Source organism: Theropithecus gelada, chromosome X (assembly GCF_003255815.1).
Source record: "Theropithecus gelada isolate Dixy chromosome X, Tgel_1.0, whole genome shotgun sequence".
In the NCBI taxonomy this organism is placed as follows: Eukaryota; Metazoa; Chordata; class Mammalia; order Primates; family Cercopithecidae; genus Theropithecus; species Theropithecus gelada.
The window spans coordinates 133431347-133453058 of record NC_037689.1 but is presented as its reverse complement, the minus strand read 5'-3'; the positions used below and the strand labels follow the sequence as shown (position 1 = coordinate 133453058).

General features: G+C 43.4%; 1 protein-coding gene across 5 annotated transcripts in view; it reads right to left on the bottom strand.

The window, feature by feature from the left end:
• Positions 1-10508, bottom strand: part of SLC9A6 (solute carrier family 9 member A6) — a 62314-nt gene extending 51806 nt beyond the window's left edge. For 2 of the 5 annotated variants that reach the window (XM_025372948.1, XM_025372947.1), the window contains exons 1-2: positions 10108-10508; positions 1015-1214 (exon numbers count right to left, since the gene is read on the bottom strand). In XM_025372948.1, the coding sequence (XP_025228733.1) occupies positions 1015-1214; positions 10108-10432 (525 nt within the window). In that variant the 5' untranslated portion in view covers positions 10433-10508. The remainder of the gene's footprint in view (positions 1-1014; positions 1215-10107) is intronic. The other 3 variants (XM_025372951.1, XM_025372950.1, XM_025372949.1) reach the window with 3 other exon arrangements.
• Positions 10509-21712: the final 11204 nt, after the last annotated feature.

The window sequence follows — 21712 nt, the reverse complement described above, 5'->3', positions numbered from 1 at the left end:
GTCAAGTCCTGCCAGTGTAGCAGACAGAAGTGAAGGCAAACAGCAAAGGGCAGGAGAAAACAAAGAGATATGAGCAAAGTAGCACTGAGAAACACCACGATAAACCTATGAGGGAGACAGGAGAAAGCAGCTCCAGGGATGGCTGGGAGCAAGTACAATTGCAACCCAAACTCTAACATAAAGCTTTATGCACAGCATGGTACAATACCTCAGACTCACACTTAGGGCCCCTGAAGTTGTGTCAGATTGTGAATCAAAGAAAGATTAAATTGTGATCAGTATAGAATACAAGCAAGGCAAGAAAGAATTGAAAGAAATATTAATAGAATATTTTAGGTATTATCAAATAAAGCCAATGTGCTGAAGTACTATAAAACTATAAGGATCGGCTGGGCACAGTGGCTCACGCCTGTAATCCCAGCACTTTGGGAGGCCGAGGCGGGGGAATCACTTGAGGTCAGGAGTTGGAGACCAGCCTGGCCAACATGGTAGAACCCCCTCTCTACTAAAAAATACAAAAATTAGCCGGGCGTGGTGGTGGGCGCCTGTCATCCCAGCTACTTGGGAGGCTGAGGCAGGAGAACTGCTTGAACCCAGGAGGCAGAGGCTGCAGTGAGCCACACCACTGCACTCTAGCCTGGGCGACAGAGTGAGACTCCATCTCAGAAAAAATAAAACAAATAAATAAAAAGAAAAAGAAAACTATAAGGACCATCTGCAAATGGAAAAATGCTTATAAATTCTGCTTAACTCAATCCCAGTCTCCATTTATCACAACAAGCTGTAAACAACCCAGAGTGAAACAAAAAGAGTTATACTACTTAGCCTCAATCAGAAAATGAGTTGTACAGGCATATCCATTTCCTTACATTATTACATTTGTTAATTCAGGTTTTACTCCATTTAAAAAGACTCATTATTTTAAATATCATTAAAAATCCATTACTTATTTTCTCCTGAATCATTTTGCTGCTAGACACAAAAAAGATTCAAACATTTCCTTTAAGAACTTACCTTTCTAAGCATTTCATTATCTTGAACATTATTGAGTTCATGTGAACTAATCTCTCCTTTCAGCATATACTCATAAAATTTTCCACTAACATTTACCAGTAAGGTAGTTGGACTTGACTGCACTTCACAGCTCAGGGTCACATTATTTACATCACTCGGAACGTGAATGCCATACCGAAGCACAAGGCCCACCAAAAGACCTGGAAAAAAGAACAACATAAGCTCTTCTTGCCAACAGAGACCACTTCTTTTGTACCCCACGCATAACTATGAATAAGAGAAAATCTCTTATGGTAGTTCCCTGTAGGTCAGAACTGATTTTTAGATGGAAAGCAGTTAAGTTTTAAAGTATTACTAAATTCATACAACAAACAGCCCAGTCTTCATATAATCCAGTGAAACAGGAGAGAAAAACATTCCCTAGGACAGCAGCACAGATCGCTGCATTTCTAGATCAATATCTACTAAACAAGTAATGAGGAAGGTAACAAAAGGAGAAAATATCTTCACATCATCTGTAGACAGAATGTACTCCAATGTGTCCCAACTCGACAGTGCAATCATGTTGGAAATGTGTTTTCTGGCCAGGCGTGGTGGCTTATGCCTGTAATCTTAGCACTTTGGGAGGCTGAGATGGGCGGATTGCCTGAGAGCTCAGGAGTTCAAGACCAGCCTGGGAAACATGGTGAAACCCCATCTCTACTAAAATACAAAAAAATCAGCCGGGCGTGGTGGCGGGTGCCTGTAATCCCAGCTACTCAGGAGGCTGAGGTGTGAGAATTGCTTGAACCCAGGAGGCGGAAGTTGCAGTGAGCCGAGATCATGCCACTTCACTATAGCCTGGGCAACAAAGCAACACTCTGTCTCAAAAAAATAAAAATTAAATAAATAAAACAGAAAAAGAAAAAGAAATGTGTTTTTCACCTCCATCCATCAATTTATAAGACTTAAACAATGCACTTCATAAGTTTATTCCCAAAGCACATGGTTGGCCAAATAATGCACATTTAACAAATTGAAAAGTCAATAATAATTTGTAGGTTGATTGAGTTCTTCTACTTCTAAAAGATCAGATTTTAATTTTAAATTATCTGCTTCAAAATCAAAACATGGAATAGAAGTCCAGAATCTGGCACTATGACATACAGATTGCTAAGATTATACCTGGATCATCCAATTGACATTCAAATATGCACAATGTTTTAGGTACTATAAAACTAATTTTTTTTTTTTTCCTGAGATGGAATCTTGCTCTGTTGCCCAGGCTGGAGTACAGTGGCATGATCTCGGCTCACTGCAACCTCCGCCTCCTGGGTCCAATCAATTATCCTGCCTCAGCCTCCCGAGTAGCTGGGATTATAGGTGCACACCACCACGCCCGGCTAATTTTTGTATTTTTAGTAGAGATGGGGTTTCACCATGTTGGCCAGGCTGGTCTCAAACTCCTGACCTTGTAATCCATCCACCTTGGCCTCCCAAACTGCTGGGATTACAGGCGTGAGCCACCATGCCCAGCCCTATAAAACCACATTGATCAACTGTAATTGTTTAATAATGGCTTTACTGATATCTAATTCAAACACCAAAAGTTTATCCTTTTAAACTGTACAATTCAGTAGTCTTTAGTATATTCACGAAGTTGGATATCAATCACCACTATCTAATTCTAGAACATTTTCATCCCTCCAAAAAGAACCTCACACCTACTAGCAGTCACTCTCCATTCCCCCATGTCCGAATCCAAGGTCCCTGCAACCAGTCATCTACTTTCTTTCTTTATGGACCTGCCTTTTCTAGACATTTCATACAAATGAACTCCTACAATATATGGCCTTTTGTGTCTGACTTCTCTCACTCAGCATAATATTTTCAAGGTTTATCTATGTTGTAGCATGGATCAGAACCTCATTTACTTTTATGGCCAAATGATATTTCATTGTATGGACATACCTCAACTACAAATAAAACCTAAACTTCTGGAACTTTCCTTAACTCCAAGATGCATAGTATACCACTACTAACTGCATTTTACCTTCCTATTGCCTTTCATTCTGACTAGCCAGCTATTCTTTTAATATGTGAATGAGTGTATTATGCTAGGTAGGCCTCCAGGGTTCAGAGATGAAAACAAGGTCCCTCCTTCAAGGAAAACTTGGACAATCATAATGCTATATATATATATACACACATACACACACACACGTACACACACACACACAAGGTATTATAAAAACAGAAAAGAGACAACTACCCAAGCCTGGGGGAGTAAGACATTAGGGAAGTCCTTCCGGAGATGTCACCTGGGCAGGTAACAAACTAGAAGAAATAGGTATATTCCAAGTAGGGGAATAGTAGTACATATCCAGTCAAGGATGGAGAGAACACAGCCCATCCAGTGAATCAAGTAGTTCAGTATGGCCGGCTTATAAAGTGACAAGAGTTGAGGTTTGAAAGATTGGCAGGAGTTGAATCATAAAAGATCTTATCTGTTGGGGAAGGGAATTTGAAGTTTATCTGAAAAGTAAAATGAAGTCATGGAAGGCAGAGGCTTGATATCAGATTTCTACTTTAGAAAGACTGGCCTAGACTAGAGAGGGTCTAAAAGGCTAGATACAGGGCTACTGCAGGCATTCAGGCAATAGGAGTTTAGGTCCTAACCTAAGAGAGTACTGACAGGAGGGGAGAAGGATTTTAAGAAGGTATTATATTTTAGTAAGATTTATTGACTGAGTAGAATAGACTGTGAGGAAGGGAGATGAAAGACTAAGAGGAACCTTAATTGACTTGGTAACCAGGTAGGTAAGTTGGCCTGAGCACCGAGGGGGATAGCAAGGCCATTCAATGAGGTAAGGAACATATACAGATGAACAGATTTACAGGGGAAAAGGCTACGTTCAGTTTTGGACAGGTTGAGTTGGATGTACTTGTGACACACGCACAGTTGAGTATATGGTATCTGGAGCTAAAGCCGGGGGTCTCAACTGGAGTTATACACTGTGCAGTCATAAGATGGTTGAAGTCAGATGTAGATGAGATCGCCAGGGGAGCAAATAAAATGGGAAGAAGACCATGATATAGATCTGGGGTTTGATCTATTAATAGCCAACATTAAGGGTCTGCTAGAGGAGAAGGAGCTAATGAAGGAGTCTGAGAAGGAAAACCCCACAGGTGTAGAAAAAAAAAGGAACCAGTGGTGGCAAAGTCAGGAAGAAAGGGAAAAAAATCATTTTTGAGGAGAAGGAAGTGACAAAAACTATCAAATGCTACAGTAAAGTGAAGTAAGGCAGGCATTAGAAATATCCATTGGGTTTAGCAACAAGGAGACCATAGGTGACCTCGATAAGAGCAGTTTCAGTGGAGTAGCGGGGGTGGAAACCAGACCCAAGTGAGAAGTGATGAAGCAGAAATGAGGAGGTATAAGAGCAGTAGTTGCCAGCCGGGCACAGTGCCTCACACCTGTAATCCTAGCACTTTGGGAGGCCAAGGCGGGTGGATCACTTGAGGTCAAGAGTTTGAGACCAGCCTGGTCAACAAGGTGAAACCTCATCTCTACTAAAAATACAAAAATTAGCTGAGGGTGGTGGCGGGCGCCTGTAATCCCAGCTACTTGGGAGGCTGAGGCAGGATAATTGCTTGAACCCAGGAGGTGGAGGTTGCAGTGAGCCGAGACCATGCCACCGCACTCCAGCCTGGACAATGGAGCAAAAACTCTGTCCAAAAAAAAGGGCAGTAGTTGCCCAGGAAGCAGGGAGGGAGTAGAGAGGAGTGATCCTTCTAGTCAATTTAGAGTCACATATATTTTTTAGAGTAGTAATGATTAATTCCTGAACAGTAATATAATGACACCAACTTTAAAAACGTTTAAACAAAGGTTCAAATTTAAAATAAACGAAAGACACCCTTTAAAAATATCTTACCTCCAAAAACAAAATTAAAAACTGACTGTTAGATAGCAACTGTGCTTGACAGACATAACCTAGAAAAGCCTGTAGATCCAGTCGTTCTGCCTGTATGAGATAGAAACAGCTCTTTTCTCTACTATTCCACGAGAGCTAATTAAGAGGCTCAGGAAAAGCTGTCCTCTTATATTTACATGCAAAAATCACAGACAAGCTACTACAAATACTAATAATGGCAGCATAAATTCTTTCCATGTCCCCAAGCCCAACCATGGTTTTTTTTGTTTTTTGTTTTGTTTTGTTTTGTTTTTTGGAGACGGCGTCCTACTCTGTTGCTGAGGCTGGAGTGCAGTGGCGTGATCTCGGCTCACTGCAACCTCCGCCTCCTGAGTGCCCACTGGTTCTACTGTCAGCCCAACCCTATGCTGAAGCATCACTGGGTACCCCGAGGAGAGCTCAGCACTTGGGCAAATTTGAAACACATACTTTGGTCAATAAAACAACAGCATGGAGAATAATTATTTAGGTTGGAAACAAAATCAAGATCCCTTTATTATGGCACCAGCCATCTGAAAAATTGGGATTTATCTGAAAAAAATTCACAGATAAAGTTAACAAGGGTTCTTTAAAAGGCCAAATCCTAGTCAGAGAGTCAAAGCAATTCTCAGTGAAGGGATACAAAAACAGTGCTTTGTTAAGAGGCTAAAGCAGAAACTTCTAGCCTCCTACATAGAGGGAGGCACAGAAAATATTTATATTATGAAATTTTAAATGACCACTAACAGGCAACAAAGAACACAACCACAGCTGGACGCTGTGGCTCACGCCTGTAATCCTAGCACTTTGGGAGGCCGAGGCGGGTGGATCACGAGGTCAGAAGATCGAGACCATCCTGGCTAACACGGTGAAACCCCGTCTCTACTAAAATTACAAAAAATTTAGCTGGGCGTGGTGGCGGGCACCTGTAGTCCCAGCTACTCTGGAGGCTGAGGCAGGAGAATGGTGTGAACCCAGGAGGCGGAGCTTGCAGTGAGCCAGATAGCGCCACTGCATTCCAGCCTGGACAACAGAGCGAGACTCCATCTCAAAACAAAAACAAAAACAGAAAAACATAACCACAAAGAGATATCTTTCACAAAACAGAGAGGTCCTACCCCTCCTACACATTTCTGACCCTCCTGTGCTGAAAACTCCCCCAGTGATACAAAATTCAGCATCACCCAAGGCCCCACTAATGTGTGATTCTCCCAGTTGGCAGCGACTGGTTTCCTCATGGATTTCAGCCCATTCTTCCAGCCAATCACACCTGAAGCCTCTGATAGTCAAAAAATATAGGAAGAACATCACTAGGGCATTAAGTGTGACCAAAACTGATACAATTTCTACAGATTAGTTTTGTGAAAGATATGATGAGAAATAAGGTATGAGCCATAGTCATTAGATGATAAGTGCTTTGTGGGCAGATACTGTGGCTTAGACATGTATTTCTCATCATATCCCATACATCATAGACATCTAATCAATATTTATTGATGAATCACATTGGTTAAGCCTCAGACTCCGGATGCCTTAAGCTTAAGGCAAAACAAATATTTCTGCCATATTTTGCTTTTTACACCATCTATAAGCACACCATAGTGAGTGATCACTTTTCAGACTTAAATTTTAACTACCTCGGCAACTTTTACTAACAGTGACTCACTTTTAAGCTTCTTAAGAAAGCTAGCCCAATGAGCAAAACATGTGGGTGCTTTGCGATTGTGTGTTTGTAACTGAAGCAATTGGTCTATATTACAATCTAGAAACTGACTACTTTGGCAATTTAAACTGTTTTTACTCTTGCTTCTCAGATAAAGGAAAAGCTCATTTTTAATAGCATTTTCCAGGATTTACATAGCTAACCCAATATCACAGGAATAAGATCACTGGTGGGCTGAATCTTAGAGGTTTAGGCATTCCATTTTGACCCCAGAGTCATGCTGAAAAATAAAGGTCTTAAAATAATATATTATTAATAATAAGATAGCCATGATGTTGTGAGAGCTGTAAGAAAAATGACAGACATTAAATAGGACTAGAAAATTTCAATTTCTGGCCAGGCGAGATGGCTCACACTTATAATCCCAGCACTTTGGGAGGCCAAGGTGGGAGGAGAGCTTGAGCCCAAGAGCTTGAGACCAGCCTGGGCAACATGTGAAGACCCCCCTACACTCGCGTCTCCACAAATATAAAAATAAAAAATTAGCCAGGTGTGGTGGTGCACACCTGTAGTTAGTTACTCAGAAGGGTGAGGTGGGAGGATCACTTAAGCCCAGGACGTTGAGGCTGCAGTGAGCTATGACCCCACCACTGCACTCCAGCCTAGGCAACAGAGCAACACTCTATCAAAAATAGAAAAAAAAAAAAAAAGAAAAAGAAAACTTCAATTTTCATGGTATTGAAAATACTTTGACCCCCCACAAAAATAAAAGAAGGAAGGAAGGAAGGAGGGAGGGAGGGAGGGAGGGAGGGAAAGAAGGAAGGAAGGAAGGAAGGAAGGAAGGAAGGAAGGAAGGAAGGAAGGAAGGAAGGAAGGAAGGAAGGAAGGAAGGAAGGAAGGAAGGAAATACTGTGACCCAATCCCATCTATTCTCAAACTGGACTTGCGAGTTAAGTTAGGAGGCTGTTTGGTCCACAGCACCCATTGCCCACAATGAGAAAATAGGATAGGCTAAAGAACGCCAAGTCAACTCCAGATTTGACTCCCAGACTAACACTCTCGCACTCTACAGTCCACAAGAGATACCCTTGTTTTTCCTTCAAAAAATATTAACACCAAGGTACTCTATCACTTTTTATTAACTTAGAAACCTCACAAAATGCAATCAGTAATCCTTCTTTTCCACTTCAGTCCTAGAGTTAGATGAGGTTAGTGATATCAGCTACCAAAGAGAAAATATATCCAGGGCAATTCAAAGCCCCTATTTGATTCTATTAAAAAGACTGTTATTTGTCCCTTGACTTATGAGACTGACCAATTAAAAGAGTTGTTCTGGGCCTAATCTGAGAAAATGCAGTTTTAACAGCAATAATAATAATAATAGCACAGCTATCATTTCTTGGGCATTTACTTAAGGGTCAGTTACTAGTCTAAAAACATGTCTTCCTCACAGTAATCCTACTATCATCATCCCCAAAGTATAGATGATGGTAAAAAAGAGTAAGGGACTTGTCTAAGATCACACATACCTATGGGCAGAGTGGGGTGGGAATCTAGGTCTGATTCTAAAGCAGAGGTTGGAAAACTACAGCCCTTGGTCTGTTTTTGTAGGGCCCGAGAGCTAAGAATAGTTTTTATGTTTGTCAAACTTTGTAAAAAAAAAAAAAAAAAAAAAAAATCAAAGAAAAAATGCAACAGAGACAGAGATCTACGTATCCACAAGGTCAACAATCATTACCACCTGGCCTTTTACAGAAAAAAAAAAAAATTGCTGACCTCTGGTCTAAAGCCTTGTACCTTTAATTACTACATCATACTATGTCCCTCTATAAAAGAAGTATCTGTGATCAGTTCATTACTTTAACTCGATAACACTCATTTGGCATTTAACCAAATTTAAGATGCCATTATTTTATTTATATGATCTGCCTACAAGTTCCTTGAAGGCAAAGATCTTACACCTCTTTGTATTTTCTGAGCATAATACATAGAAGGTTTATCAATAAATGTTTGTTGAGGATAGTAAATCACACACTGTTATGCAGAAAATTACATAGAAATGTATAGCTTATCTGGCCAATGTGGCTTAAGGCGCACTGCAAATGAAATGCAAAATATATGAAATATAAAAGCCATCTAATATGTCTAAAAACTAGGAATCTTAGTGAGCAGAGATATTTTACACGCAGGCTCAAAACTGTATTCTCTTACAAAGGAAAAATAAGCCTGAGTTCATGCATTTTCCTGAGGCACACAACTACCTTTCCTTGCTACCCTTGAAAGATGCACATTCCAGAAGTCTGGATTTACTGGGGGGCAGGGGTTTGCATGGAGAAATGTCTTTTGTGCCAAAGCTTCATCTACCTATCTGCAAGTCTGAGAGACAAACCTCGACAAGCTCATTGGTTTAAATGTTCCAAATGAAGATAATCTTCACAAATGTACTGCACAGAAAGAATTGTTTGTCCGCCCTCATCTCTTCAGCAATACCCGCACAGTCAGAGTAATACAGTCGGCAATATGTATCTTCTTTTCCCCTCTTGAGGCCCCAGCACAGCTCAAAATGCCTCTGAGCCCACACTTTGATTTACCCTTCTCGCCTCGTCACCAAAAAACAAATAAATAAACCTCAGAAAGCAGACTGAGACACAAGAACCGAAGCCATTTATTCTACAATCGGTCAATAACCTCATGCCAACAGCAAGTCACCCATACTGCATATGCGTGGTGTTTGTAATTACTGTTTGTCTGAACTGTCCTGATCATCGTATAGTACACTACACTGCTGGAAGGACCTTAACTCTTCCTCGTCCTCACTTTTGTTCGCCTGAATTGAAAGGGTCAACCATATGTATCCATATCAGATATTAGAGGAATAGTACAATAAATGGAACGTTATTAAAAATGCCCTAAGCCTTCTGTAGCCTATTTCACGTTCGGGTTTTTTTTTCGGACTCCACAGGAATAAGATCTTCCTTTGCAACCTCGAAAGGACAGGGCGTAGCAGGAGCTAGATGATGAGTAAAGGTCGACTCTGGCTCCAGAAGAACGCCAGATTCTGGGCAGTAGAGATACTACTGCAGTTTCAATGAACCTTAAACAAACTGACACCCCAGAGAAATGGATCGCAATGGTGTCTCCCCTCCCCCAGGCTCCAGCCCAATTCCAGACACCGCACCCACTCCTTTTCCATCCTCAGCCCCGGGTCCCGAGCTTGGTAGGCAAGGAAAGGGTGGGGGGTGGGGGTGCGGAGGAAAAAGGGGGTGGGGTCGGAAGCGAAAAAGGTGTGGAGAGGCAAAGAAAATGGGGCGCGAGGCTTAAGAGGAAAGGGGGTGAGGCAGAGAAACGCGGGGTAGGGGGAAGGCGAGGCAGAAAATGGAAGGAATTGGAAGGGGAGCCGAACGTAGGCCGAGCAGGGCCAGGAGAGGAGGCGAAGCAGCCGGCGGGCAGAGAAAGGGGCAGCGCCAAGGGGCTGACAAGGGTTCAGGCACTTGCCATAAATCATAGCCAGGCCGGTTTCGTGCAGGAAGCGGGCCCGGCGGTGCTTGAAGAGCCAGATCGTGAGAATAGTGAGGGTGAGCAGCAGGATGAAGATGAGCAGGTTGGCGCTGTCCTGCCGGTGGCTCTCCTCGGCTTGCTTCTCCGACACGATCTCCTCGTCCATGGCTCTCGCCTCTCCGCCGCCGCCGTCCGAAGCCCCTGCCCAGTCAAAGACGCCCACTGCGAGGAGCAACCAAAGGGGCCGCATGAGCCTGCGGGCTCGGGGACCGCCGCCGACGCCTCGGCGGAGGGGTGCCCGCCGCCAGCCGCGCCGAGCCATGTCTCCCCCCGCCTCCCGCCCCTACCTCACCGGCGGCCGCCCGCGGTCGGACCACTCCCCGAGGGCTCACGGGAAAGGGGCGGGGCCCGGGGGTAGCCGTCGGAGCGCGCGCCGCCGCAGCCGCTCTTAAAGGGGCCGCGGCATCCCAAGCTCGCTCTGCCCGGTTCCTTTGCCCCTCTGTCCTAGGTCACACGCACCCATAGGCGCTGCCGGGGAATGAAAGGCCGTCTAAACTAGCCCACTGCCTTCGGCTAAAGAAATATCAGCTCAGTGTAATCAAGCAGAGGCAGACTGCGCTGTCTACTTTGATCCTATTCTTAGAGCTCTCAGGGGAATCGATCTTTCATAACCCATCTCAATATCGTCCCCCAGTGTCTCTTAACAGGATAAGTCGTCCCCTTGGGAGGAGCCTCAATCTCCATCTCTGTAATTTAAATTTAAATCGGATTCTCCTTGTATTGTCCTCATTGGAAAACACACACACACACGCACACACACACACACACACACTGCACTGTAGCAGTTCATAAAACAATCGACTCGAAGGTATGGATTATGTGTGTGTCTGTGTAGTCGGTTTTCTTTACATGTAAACATCTGATATAAGTCATCTCTCATAATAGGAATCTGTACACAGAAACTCATCAACCTTACAGCAAAGATTGGGTCGGTTTGTGCTTAGATTTTCCAATGCTCGTAAACACTTCCCTCCTGAAGAAGAAATCTTGGGTAGTGTGGTGGATTTCTCCTTCTCCTCTTGCTCCTTTTAACTGCTGTTTTAAAGTAAATGTTCCCAGCTCAGAAGTCACCTTTGACCCCTATCTCTCATCTCTCCTCTTTAGTATTCCTCAGGATAGTATTTTTCTTTCTGTTCTCAGCCTGTCCAACCTCTCTCACCAGAATTTTCAGTTATCGCCTCCATACTGGAGCTTTGTTTTTTGAGAACAGTGACTTCCTATTTTTTCCATATTTCTCAGATCGCTCCTTAGTTTGTGTGGGCTCTTCGTTTTCTCAAGACTTGGATTTCAACATGAATGAGCTACAAGTCTCAAGCCCTGGCCTGCTGCCCTAACTTCAGGCCTCTACCTGTTGGATTCTGAGCATACCCTGTTGAGGCTCCTACCACCCTCAAAACTAAAAATATTTTGAAATGAGCTCATTTGAAATGAGTTCCCCCTACAAGTGCAAATTCCTTATCAAATTCTTCATACCATCAGTGGTACCACTATCAGTTCAATTCCTATCATTCTGCCTGGAACTCATGATTCTCAAATCTTTCTTTCCATCTCATGGCCATATAACCTCCTTGCTAAAACAAGTAATACTCAGGCAACTCCAAGCTGTCCCTCTGTGTATTCATCCTCACTAACTGGCTCTCTAAGCTCTCAGGATGATAAGCTAAACAAAAAAAGCACTCAAACGATGTCCAATTCCACTTTCTGTCCATCGGGTCAGGAACTGTCCCAGATCAGAGCCAGTGACTGTGTGCCCATTCTCTGCTGTTAATACTTGGGTCTGTGTCTTCCCAAGAAACCTCATGGCTGCCTGTTCCCATATACTCTGATTCCACTCGAACCACACTGTCCTGTTCACGCAGGGCTGGGCTTTGTGGAAGCAAGAAACCTAGGTGAGGATCCTTCCCAGTCTCCCCATCATCCCCTCCCCAGAAGACCTAGTAAATGAGCTTACCTGCTTCTTCACGCCTAACTGCTCATTTCAAGGCTGTTTTGTCCCAGCACAAACCCACTTTTCACTGAGTGTTTGGAACTTGAAGAAAAAAAAAGGAGCCACAGATTGCTTCCCTGACCAGAGTCAGCAAATGTGTTCAAGCACCAGACTCTACCTCTGTTTATGTGGCCCCAGCAACTTAGTATGCCCCTCAGCAACCTCTTTGTATTCGAGTTCCAGGAGGAATCTTGAAATGGTAATAACTTCTACAGGGCAGCCAATCCCCCTGTGGCATCCGCTCCCCCCAGAATGTACTTCTTTCTTCATCTAACACTGCTTTATACTTCTGACGCCTACACCCCGGTTTCTCCTCTTGCTACTGCCCTCCCTTTCCATCTTTGTCATTGTGCTCCCTGGAATGTTCTTCCTTGTAAACATACTACTCAATCCTCTCAGTCACTGCATGGATGGCCCCTCCATCTCCTTTCATTACCAGAACCCACGTCTCTCCCAGGATATCACACGCTCAGACGCTGTTGCAAGTGGAGGTTGTTCATTCTCATTTGGTAACAGCCCCACTGTCCTACACACATAACACACGTATACACAACTCAGACCCTGCATCAGGTGACGTGAAGGAGTTGGCACTGTGCTCACTTCCCATTGTTTCACATTGTTTCAAACTCATTACCCCTCCACCCTCCACTGAAGCTCTAACACCTTCTCCTTCCCCATGGTCGTCACTTATTGGCTTCCTGGTCACTCCTACACATTCGCTGAGTACTAGGGAATCTGGTTCACAGGCTTCCTCTTTCCTCCCACCCCACTCCCCAGGCCTGACATCATCCTGAGTGACTTCACTGCTCATATAGACAACTCACCCCGAATCCAGCCTTGCTTCCTTTGTCACTGAGAAAGTCAAGGCATTCTGGAAAAATCCTACCCTGCTATCTACTTAAATATCCCAGCAGTGCCCATCCTTTCTTTCTCCTCTCAGCCACAGTGGAAGAGGTGTTTCCTTCTCCCTTAAGAAGCTAATTGGCCAGGCATGGTGGCTTATGCCTATGATCTCAGTACTTTGGGAGGCCAAGGCAGGTGCATCACTTGAGCCCAGGAGTTCAAGACCAGCCTGAGCAACATAGCGAAACCCTGTCTCTACAAAAATCACAGAAATTAGCTGGGCGTGGTGCGCGCGTGCCTGTAGCACCAGCTACTGAGGAGGTTGAGGAAGGAGGAGGGCTTGAGCCCAGGAGATGGAGGTTGTAGTGAGCTGAGATCGGGCCAGCCTGGGTGACAGAGTGAGACCTTGTCTCAAAAAAAAAAAAAAAAAAAAGTGAATTGATCAAACTGTACTCTGCATGTCATCACTTCCTTTCCTCTTCTTCTAAGATCTACTCCAACAATCACCGCCCCCCCACCAACCCGCCCCCGCCTCCACTATCTTCAGTGGCTCCTTCTCTATCATTTCTTTCTGCTCTCCATGAACATTTTCAGGTCTCCTCTGAGAAACACCTTTTCATCCACACCCCTCCGGCTACTGCACTATCTCTCCTTTCCTCTTCAGAGATAAGCTTCTCAAAGGGAGTGCAGGGATAGTCCAGGGATTATCAAAAATCAGACTACAGTCTGAGGGCCAAATCCAGCCTCCTACCTCTTTTTGTATGTCTTGAAACTAAGAATGTTTTTCACATGTTTTAAGGGCTGAGAAAAAAAGAATTAAAGAATATTTTGTGACATGTGAAAGTGATGTGAAATTCAAATTTCTGTGTTCCTCAATAATGGTTTATCAGACATGGCTATGTCCATTCCTTTACTTATTGTCTATGGCTGCTTTAGCGCTACAAGGGCAGAGTTGAGCAGTTGCGAAAGAGACTGTGGACTGCAAAGTCTACATATATAGTATCTGGCCTTTTGCCAGAAAGATATGCTGACCTTTTCTTTAGTCTCTGCCAATCATTCCTCTACACTTTTATAAGAGGGGTGATTCTGGAACACAAATCCTCTAATACCCCCCGCCTTGCTTTTGGCTATGGCTCCTTAGCCTGACACCCAATGCCCCACACACCCTGCCTCCAGACTGCCTCTTCATCCTTATATCCTGTCCGTATTTCCCAAATATATTTTGCTTCCGCCATTCTGAATTCCTTCTAGTTCCTTGAATGCTTCATGTGGTTTCTTGCCATCTATGTGCCTTTCCATGTGTTCCTTCTGCTTAGATAGTCCTCAACTTTTTCCCTCACCTAACTAAGTTCTACTTGTCTGACAAAACTCAGATTAAAGATCACCAAATTTTCCAGGATGCCCTCAGGCTGAGTTAGGAGCCTGATATGGTTAGGCTCTGTCTCCCCATCCAAATCTCATGTAGAATTGTCATCCCCACGTGTTGGGGGAGGGACCTGGTGGGAGGCGATTGGATCATGGGGACAATTTCCCCCATGCTGTTCTTGTGATAGTGAGTGCGTTCTCAGGCTATCTGAGGGTTTAAAAGTGTGTGGCGGTTCCTCCCTCGCTCTTTGTTTCCTGCTGCCATTAGAAGACATTCCTTGCTTCCTCTTTGCCTTCCACCATGATTGCAAGTTGCCTGAGATCCCCCTCCCCAAGTCATGCTTCCTGTACAGCCTCCAGAACTGTGAGTCAATTAAACCTCTTTTCTTCATAAATTACCCAGTCCTTAGGTAGTTCGTTATAGCAGTGTGAGAATAGACTAATACAGGGCCCCTCTTCAGAAAGGGTTCCATGGCCCCCTGGGAAGATCTCTATCCTACTAGCTCTCATGATGTATTGTCATGTTTGATTGACAAGTTTGTCATTCAACAGGTCATGAGCATCTTGAGGGCAGGAACTAGGCTTCATTTATTTCCTTACAGACAGCATCTAGCATAAGGCCTAACCAAAACAGAAACTTAATAAAACATATCTGTGCATCAATAAATGTCTCTTAGGCCAAGCATGGTGGCTCACACCTATAATCCCAGCACTTTAGGAGGCTGAGGCAGGAGGATTGTTTAAGGCCAGAAGTTTGAGACCAGCCTGGGCAACATAGTGAGAACTCATCTCTACAAAAATTTTAAAAATTAGCTAGGTATGGTGGTGTGCACCTGTGGTCCCAACTATTTCGGAAGCTGAGGTGGGAGGATTGCTTGAGCCCAGAAGTTCGAGGTTACGGTGACCTATGATCATGCCACTGCACTCCAGCCTAGACAACAGAGTGAGACCCCGACTCTAAAAATAATAAATAAATATCTCTTAAATTTAATTAAGTGCCAAAGAAGTCTTCATATCTGCAGATAACATTACATTTTTCCAGGTAGAGAGATTCAATTCAAGGATACACTGAAAAGAGAGCTTCACTCAGTGTAATACTAGATGACTGAACAGCATAGATAAGTTTAGTCAACATAGTCATTGATTCATTGGAGGTGCTTGATAAACACTGAATTGAATAATTCATGTATTGGCGGGAGGCTGAGGCAGGAGAATCACTTGAACCGGGGAGGCCAAGGTTGCAGTGAGCCGAGACTGCACCATTGCACTGCAGCCTGGGCAACAGAGTGAGACTCCGTCCTTAAAAAAAAAAAAAAAAAAAAAAAAAAAATCACATATTGGGGACAGGCTGAAAAACTAGGTTGATGTCATATTGTGGAAGTTCTCTATGCCACAGAAAATTTTAACTCATTCATTTTCCTGGTCAAAAACTTCCCCAATATTAATTTGGCAACAGGAAAGAGGGTGAATGAAATGTGGAGGCCGGTGCAGTGACTCATGCCTGTAATCCCAGTATTTTGGGTGGCTAAGGTGGGCAGATCACTTGAGGTCAAGAGTTCAAGACCAGCCTGGGCAACATGGTGAAACACCATCTCTACTAAAAATACAAAAATTAGCTGGGCGTGGTGGTGTGCACCTGTAATTCCAGCTACTCGGGAGGCTGAGGTGGGAGAATCGCTTGGACCTGGGAGGTGGAGGTTGCAGTGAGCTGAGATCGTGCCACTGCACTCCAGCCTGGGCAACAGAGCAAGACCGCATTTCAATAAAAAAAAAAAAAAAAAAAAAGAAATGTGGAAAGATAAGTACTAGGGAGGCCAGTTAGGAGGTTAGAAAGGTCATCTTGCTGAAAAGTAGTGAGGCCTTAACTTAGCAGGTGCAGTAGGAATGTATATGGAAAGTTAGATGCAAAGAGCCAATGCAGAGGTAGGATTAACCTGTCTTGGAATTGATTGGGTGGGTGAGTGGGGAGTGCCTGAGGAAGAAGAACTGAGAGATGACGCCAAAGGTTTGAACTTGCATAACTGAAAAACAGAGGGCTGTCAGTAGCATTAATGTGGGAGTCAGAAAGTAGAGCTCAGCTATAGACAGGTTGGATTTAAGGAACTGGTAGGATATCCAAGAACAGATGTCAACATAGGCACTTAGAAACTTGGCTCTGCAGTTCAGGAGTAAAGACTGGACCAGCGATGGATTTTTGAGCTATATGCATAATATTGACGCTGTGACAGCGCCAAAGAAGAGAAGGTGTAAAGAGACTTGGACTTGAGGTAGTAGTATAGAAAATGCCTATATTCGTGTGGAACAAAGAATAGGTCACAGATATACCCAGGATAAGGATGCTGAGGTTTTCAGTTTTGTTACTGAAATACCAGGAGTCCCATCTAGGCCCTGCTGCTCGCTGCACAGAAAACCAATCACTGAGACAGTGAGTACTGCCAAGGAAGAAAGCTTTAATTGGGTGCTGCAGCGGAGAAGATGGGAGCTCAGTCTCAAATCCATCTCCCTGACCGACTAAAACTAGGGGTTTACAAAGCAGGGAAGAAATGCAATAATGTATAAGAAGACAAAAAGTGGTGAGGGGAAAGGAAGCAATCATGATGAATGAGGGGTCTGGCATCTGGTGTGGTGGTATCTGCTGTGGTGGTCTGGTGAATTTCAGTTACTTGATGCTTTTTTTTGAGAGGCCTGAAGGTCCTTTCCTGAGAAAGGAACTCAGATCAAACAAATGTAAGTTTCAAGTTTTAAGACCAGAAGGATCAATTTCTACGTTTATCAAAAAGAACAGTCTACAGGACTACTGGATCAGTTTCAGTTTATTTTCTCAACAGACCAACCCAATGTGCTCAAAGAGCAAATAAGATTTGCAGTGTCATTAGCAAGGTTATTTGATTTTTTCTTTTTCTTTTTTTTTTTTTTTGAGATGGAATCTTGCTCTGTTGCCCAGGCTGGAGTGCGGTGGTGTGATCTTGGCTCACTGCAACCTCCACCTCCCAGGTTCAAGTGATTCTCCTGCCTCAGCCTCCCAAGTAGCTGGGATTACAGGCATGCACCACCACACCTGGCTAATTTTTGTATTTTTAGTAGAGATGGGGTTTCACCATGTTGGCTAGGCTGGTCTTGAACTCCTGACCTCAAGTGATCTGCCCGCCTCAGCCTCCCAAAGTGCTGGGATTACAAGCGTGAGCCACCGCGCCCAGCTAGGAAGGCTATTTGAAATGAATAATCATATTAACCTCATACAAGTAACCTAGGATACTTTGTGCAGATGTGGTAATGAAACCCTAAGAGAAATATTAGTAGATCTGGAAATGGTCCAGAGAAGAGCAATTAAAATAGTCAAAGGGGAGAAGCAACTGACGTTTTAGGAAAGATTAAAAAGGTAAGGAACCTCTTTAGCTTGGAAAAATAGCTAGAAGAGTCAATAGCAACAACAACAATGGCTAACATTTATTTAGTGTTTACTATGTGTAAGACTATTCTAATCACTTTATATGTATCATCTCACTCAATCCTGATAACAACCTAGGCAGGTAAACACTATTATTATCCTCACTTCACAGATGAGAAAACTGGGGCATGGTGAAGTTAAGTAACTTCTCCGATCTCTCAGAGGTAGAAAAGGAAAAGCAAGGATTCAAACCCAATAGGATTCCAGAGCATATGCTTTTAACCACTGTAGTGTAAATCATCCAGTAAATAAACAAAACTTAAAGATATGAATCATGTAACCACAGTACTGTTTACTAAGATTCAAAACTTAAAATACCAAGGTACCACTCAATGCTTCAAGACAAATACTTTTTTTATTGCTTGAATTTCTTACAGTGAGCTCATACCACTTTGGTAAAGATGAAAAAAGTAAACAGGATGCGATTTCAATATTGAAAGTACTAGTTTACTCAGCAGGTAGTAAACTTCTAGAATGTGTTACCCAGAGAGGTTGTACAAAATATAAATAGCTCGAAGAAACGTTTAGTGCCTACAATAGATATATACATCATAAATATCTATAGTAGTCAGGAGCATATTCCTAAGGAAAGTGGAATTTTGAACCAGGTGGGAAAGGACAGAGCGTGCCAGAGAGAGGGAGAATCTGCATGGAAAATGGAGACGTGGATAAGTAGTGTGTGAAGATACTCGTGGAGCTGGGTGGCATGTAATAAAGTCAATTAGCCTGAAGACAAGTCTGGGATAGCAGTGCTTTCTCTATTCAGTGAACTACCCTGGGAAACATGATGAGTCTTCACAAATAACATCTCAGTAGGAAACGCTTTAGAGACCATTATCCCCATCTTTAATAACATCCACATCATTTATCCAAGGTACATATGGAAAATGGTTCTTTCTTTGGAAAAACAAACAGCACTTCTGGGGTCACTTAGGAATTTAAATGCACTTTCTCATGAGGTTTGACTTTTGTTCTAAAAGCTCATGAAAATAGTGCTACCACTAGCTGTACCTTGCACCTTTGGGATTAACTGCAACTTAAAGAACCATGTATGAGTGAACCCAAGGTACTTGTTTCAGTGATAGAGTCCTTGGTAACTGTGACTATGAATACCTTGGCTTCCCTTCAGGTTGGAATCTACAGAAAAGACAATTAAAATCTCACTCCCTGAACATAATTTAACCATGTATTACTAGAAAACGTGAAACAAGGCTAGTTTCTCTTGCACTCAATATATGGGTAAACAGGTAAAAAAGAAGAGCGTGAGAAATGCATCTTAACAGGGCAATAGAGAAAACAAAACTCAATATCTAGACATGGGTGACCTCCCCGAAGACTAGGATAAGGCGTCGGTGGTTTATACAAATACCAGATTCATTATTGAATTTCCTTTTTCCTATAACCTCATCTTTTTAAAGGAAAAGAACCATAGCTCAGGTCTTACAAGAAAACTCTTAATCATTTTCTGCTTCAGATAAATTGATATTAAAATGGTTTTTTCTTTTTCTTTTCTTTTTTTTTTTTGAGGTGGAGTTTCTCTCTTGTTGCCCAGGCTGGAGTGCAATGGTGCGATCTTGGCTCACTGCAACCTCTGCCTCGTGGGTTCAAGTGATTCTCCTGCCTCAGCCTCCTGAGTAGTTGGAATTACAGGCGCCCACCACCACGCCTGGCTAACTTTTTTTGTATTTTTAATAGAGATGGGGTTTCACCATGTTGGCCAGGCTGGTCTTGAAGAAGGGGTAATTTTATAGGGGATCTGAAAAGGCTAATTTCAATTTGACTATTATCTTAGCTAAAACAAAGCTGTAAGAGTTTTTTGGTCAACTATCTTTTCTATCTTACTACCTCCCAGGGGCAGAGAAGGAAGCACTTTCCTGTCAACTACAGAGAGATTATCTCCTGGTTCTTCCTGATTGTGAAGTTTATAAATAGAACTACATTTGTAAGGAATGCATTATACTGCACTTGACATCGATCAAGTATTGTGTAAAATTTTGTCTTAGAGGTGAAGAAATTGGAGAGGGCCCAGAAAAGAATAATGACCATGACTAAAGGTTTGGAAAATGAGATCCTGCACAAAAATTATATAAGTAAAGTTGAGTAAATATGATTCATCTTAGATGTCTTCTTCTTCTTTTTTTTTTTTTTTTTTTTTTTTTTTTGGTTAGAGAAAGCGTCTCGCTCTGTCACTCAGGCTGTAGTGCAGTGGCATAATCACGGCTCACTGCAGCCTTGAACTCCTGGGATCAAACAATCCTCCTTCCTTAGCTTCCCAAGTAGCTAGGACTACAAGCATGTGCTACTATGCCCAGCTAATGAGATGTCTTATTTGTTTTCTCTGGCTTTGAGGAAGCTCAAGCATATCGGAAAATGTTTACCATCAAAAGGTTGTCAAAATATGAGAGTACATGCAAGTCTATAGGGATTTTTGAGCCCAATTCAAAAGATTGGAAGGACTCTCTGTAGAGATCCTTTCAAATAGGGATACTCTCCCACTTCTTTTCCACAATTCATTCATTTGTCATTCAACAAGCATTTATTGAATGCTTACCATATGACAGTCAAAGTTTTAGGTACAGAGAAATCTCTGTCCTCTCAGAGCTTACATTCCAGTGGAGAAAGGCAGTAAACAGTAACACAACGAACACAATAAACAGGTAAATTATATAGTATAGTGTTAGAAAGTGATATAAAAGGTAGAACAGAGTAAGGGGATCAGGAATAGGAATTTTGCACATTTAAAAGGGGTGATCAGGATTGGAGGCATCTTTGAGCAAAAGCAAATTGATGCAACTAAAACGTAGCACTCTGATTGGGTTAAAGGAAAAGAATGGTGATCATACTTTGTGTTTACCTTGTGATATGCAGTTTACAAAGCTTTACCACTCAGTCAGGGGTCACTGGAGGAACTGGTGCAGAATTTGGAAAAAAAAGATGAATTCCATTTTGCCCATATTACGTTTGAAGTGCCACAGGAAATAAATGCCTAGCAGGTAGTCAGAAATGCAGCCCTGGAGCTAAGGAGAGATATTTGTGATAGAGATGTCGTTTTGGAATCACTGTAATACCTTTGCTGGCTGAAGCGGTGGGAATGAATGGGTGAACTCGCCAGGGGACAGCAGAGTGATGAGGTCAAGGGGAGAAGCTCACTATTAAATGTCTACATTTTAGGAGATGAAGACAAAGAAAAATGGATAGAGGAGTATACATTTTACCCGGATCAGAGTTAGAGACAAGACGACCGCATTATTAGCATTTTAAAATTTCCTCTTTCATTTCTTCCTTAATGTAAGCTGGTTCTTTTCATGACAAAACACTCCCCGCAAGCTACACCTCTTTTTTGCGCGAATCTTCCTCCAGGACCTTAAAAGGGTTTACTGAGCACTTCCTGCGGGCCAAGTGTTTGGGGCTCTAAATCCTGGGATTTTGTCCTTGACACTGCCTCCTCGTTTTAACACCCTTGCCTCCTTCCGCAGTGCCAGTTCCCAGAGAGTTGAAGCACAGGAAAGGCCTACAGAAAACAAAAGGCACAGTTTGAAGAAAACCCAAAACCAACCAACCCACAAAACACAACTGTCCGGGGTCTGTATCCAGCACCTACCGCCTTTCCCCAACGCCCCCAGCCCCGCCCCTCGGCCCCACCTCCTCCCCGCCCCTTTGACCCCTACCTCCTGCCCCCGTCCGCCCCAGCTACTCCCCGCCCCTCCGCCCACCCATCCTCCCGTAGGCCCCGCCCTCGGCCCATCCCCCTCCCTCGGCCCATCCCCCTCCCTCGCCCCCCGGCCCCACCCATCCTCCCCGCAGGCCTCGCCACTTGGCTACCCCCACCCACCCACTGGCCCCGCCCCCGGCTACACCCACCCTCCCGCAGGCCCCGCCCGTCTTCCCCACCCCGCTCC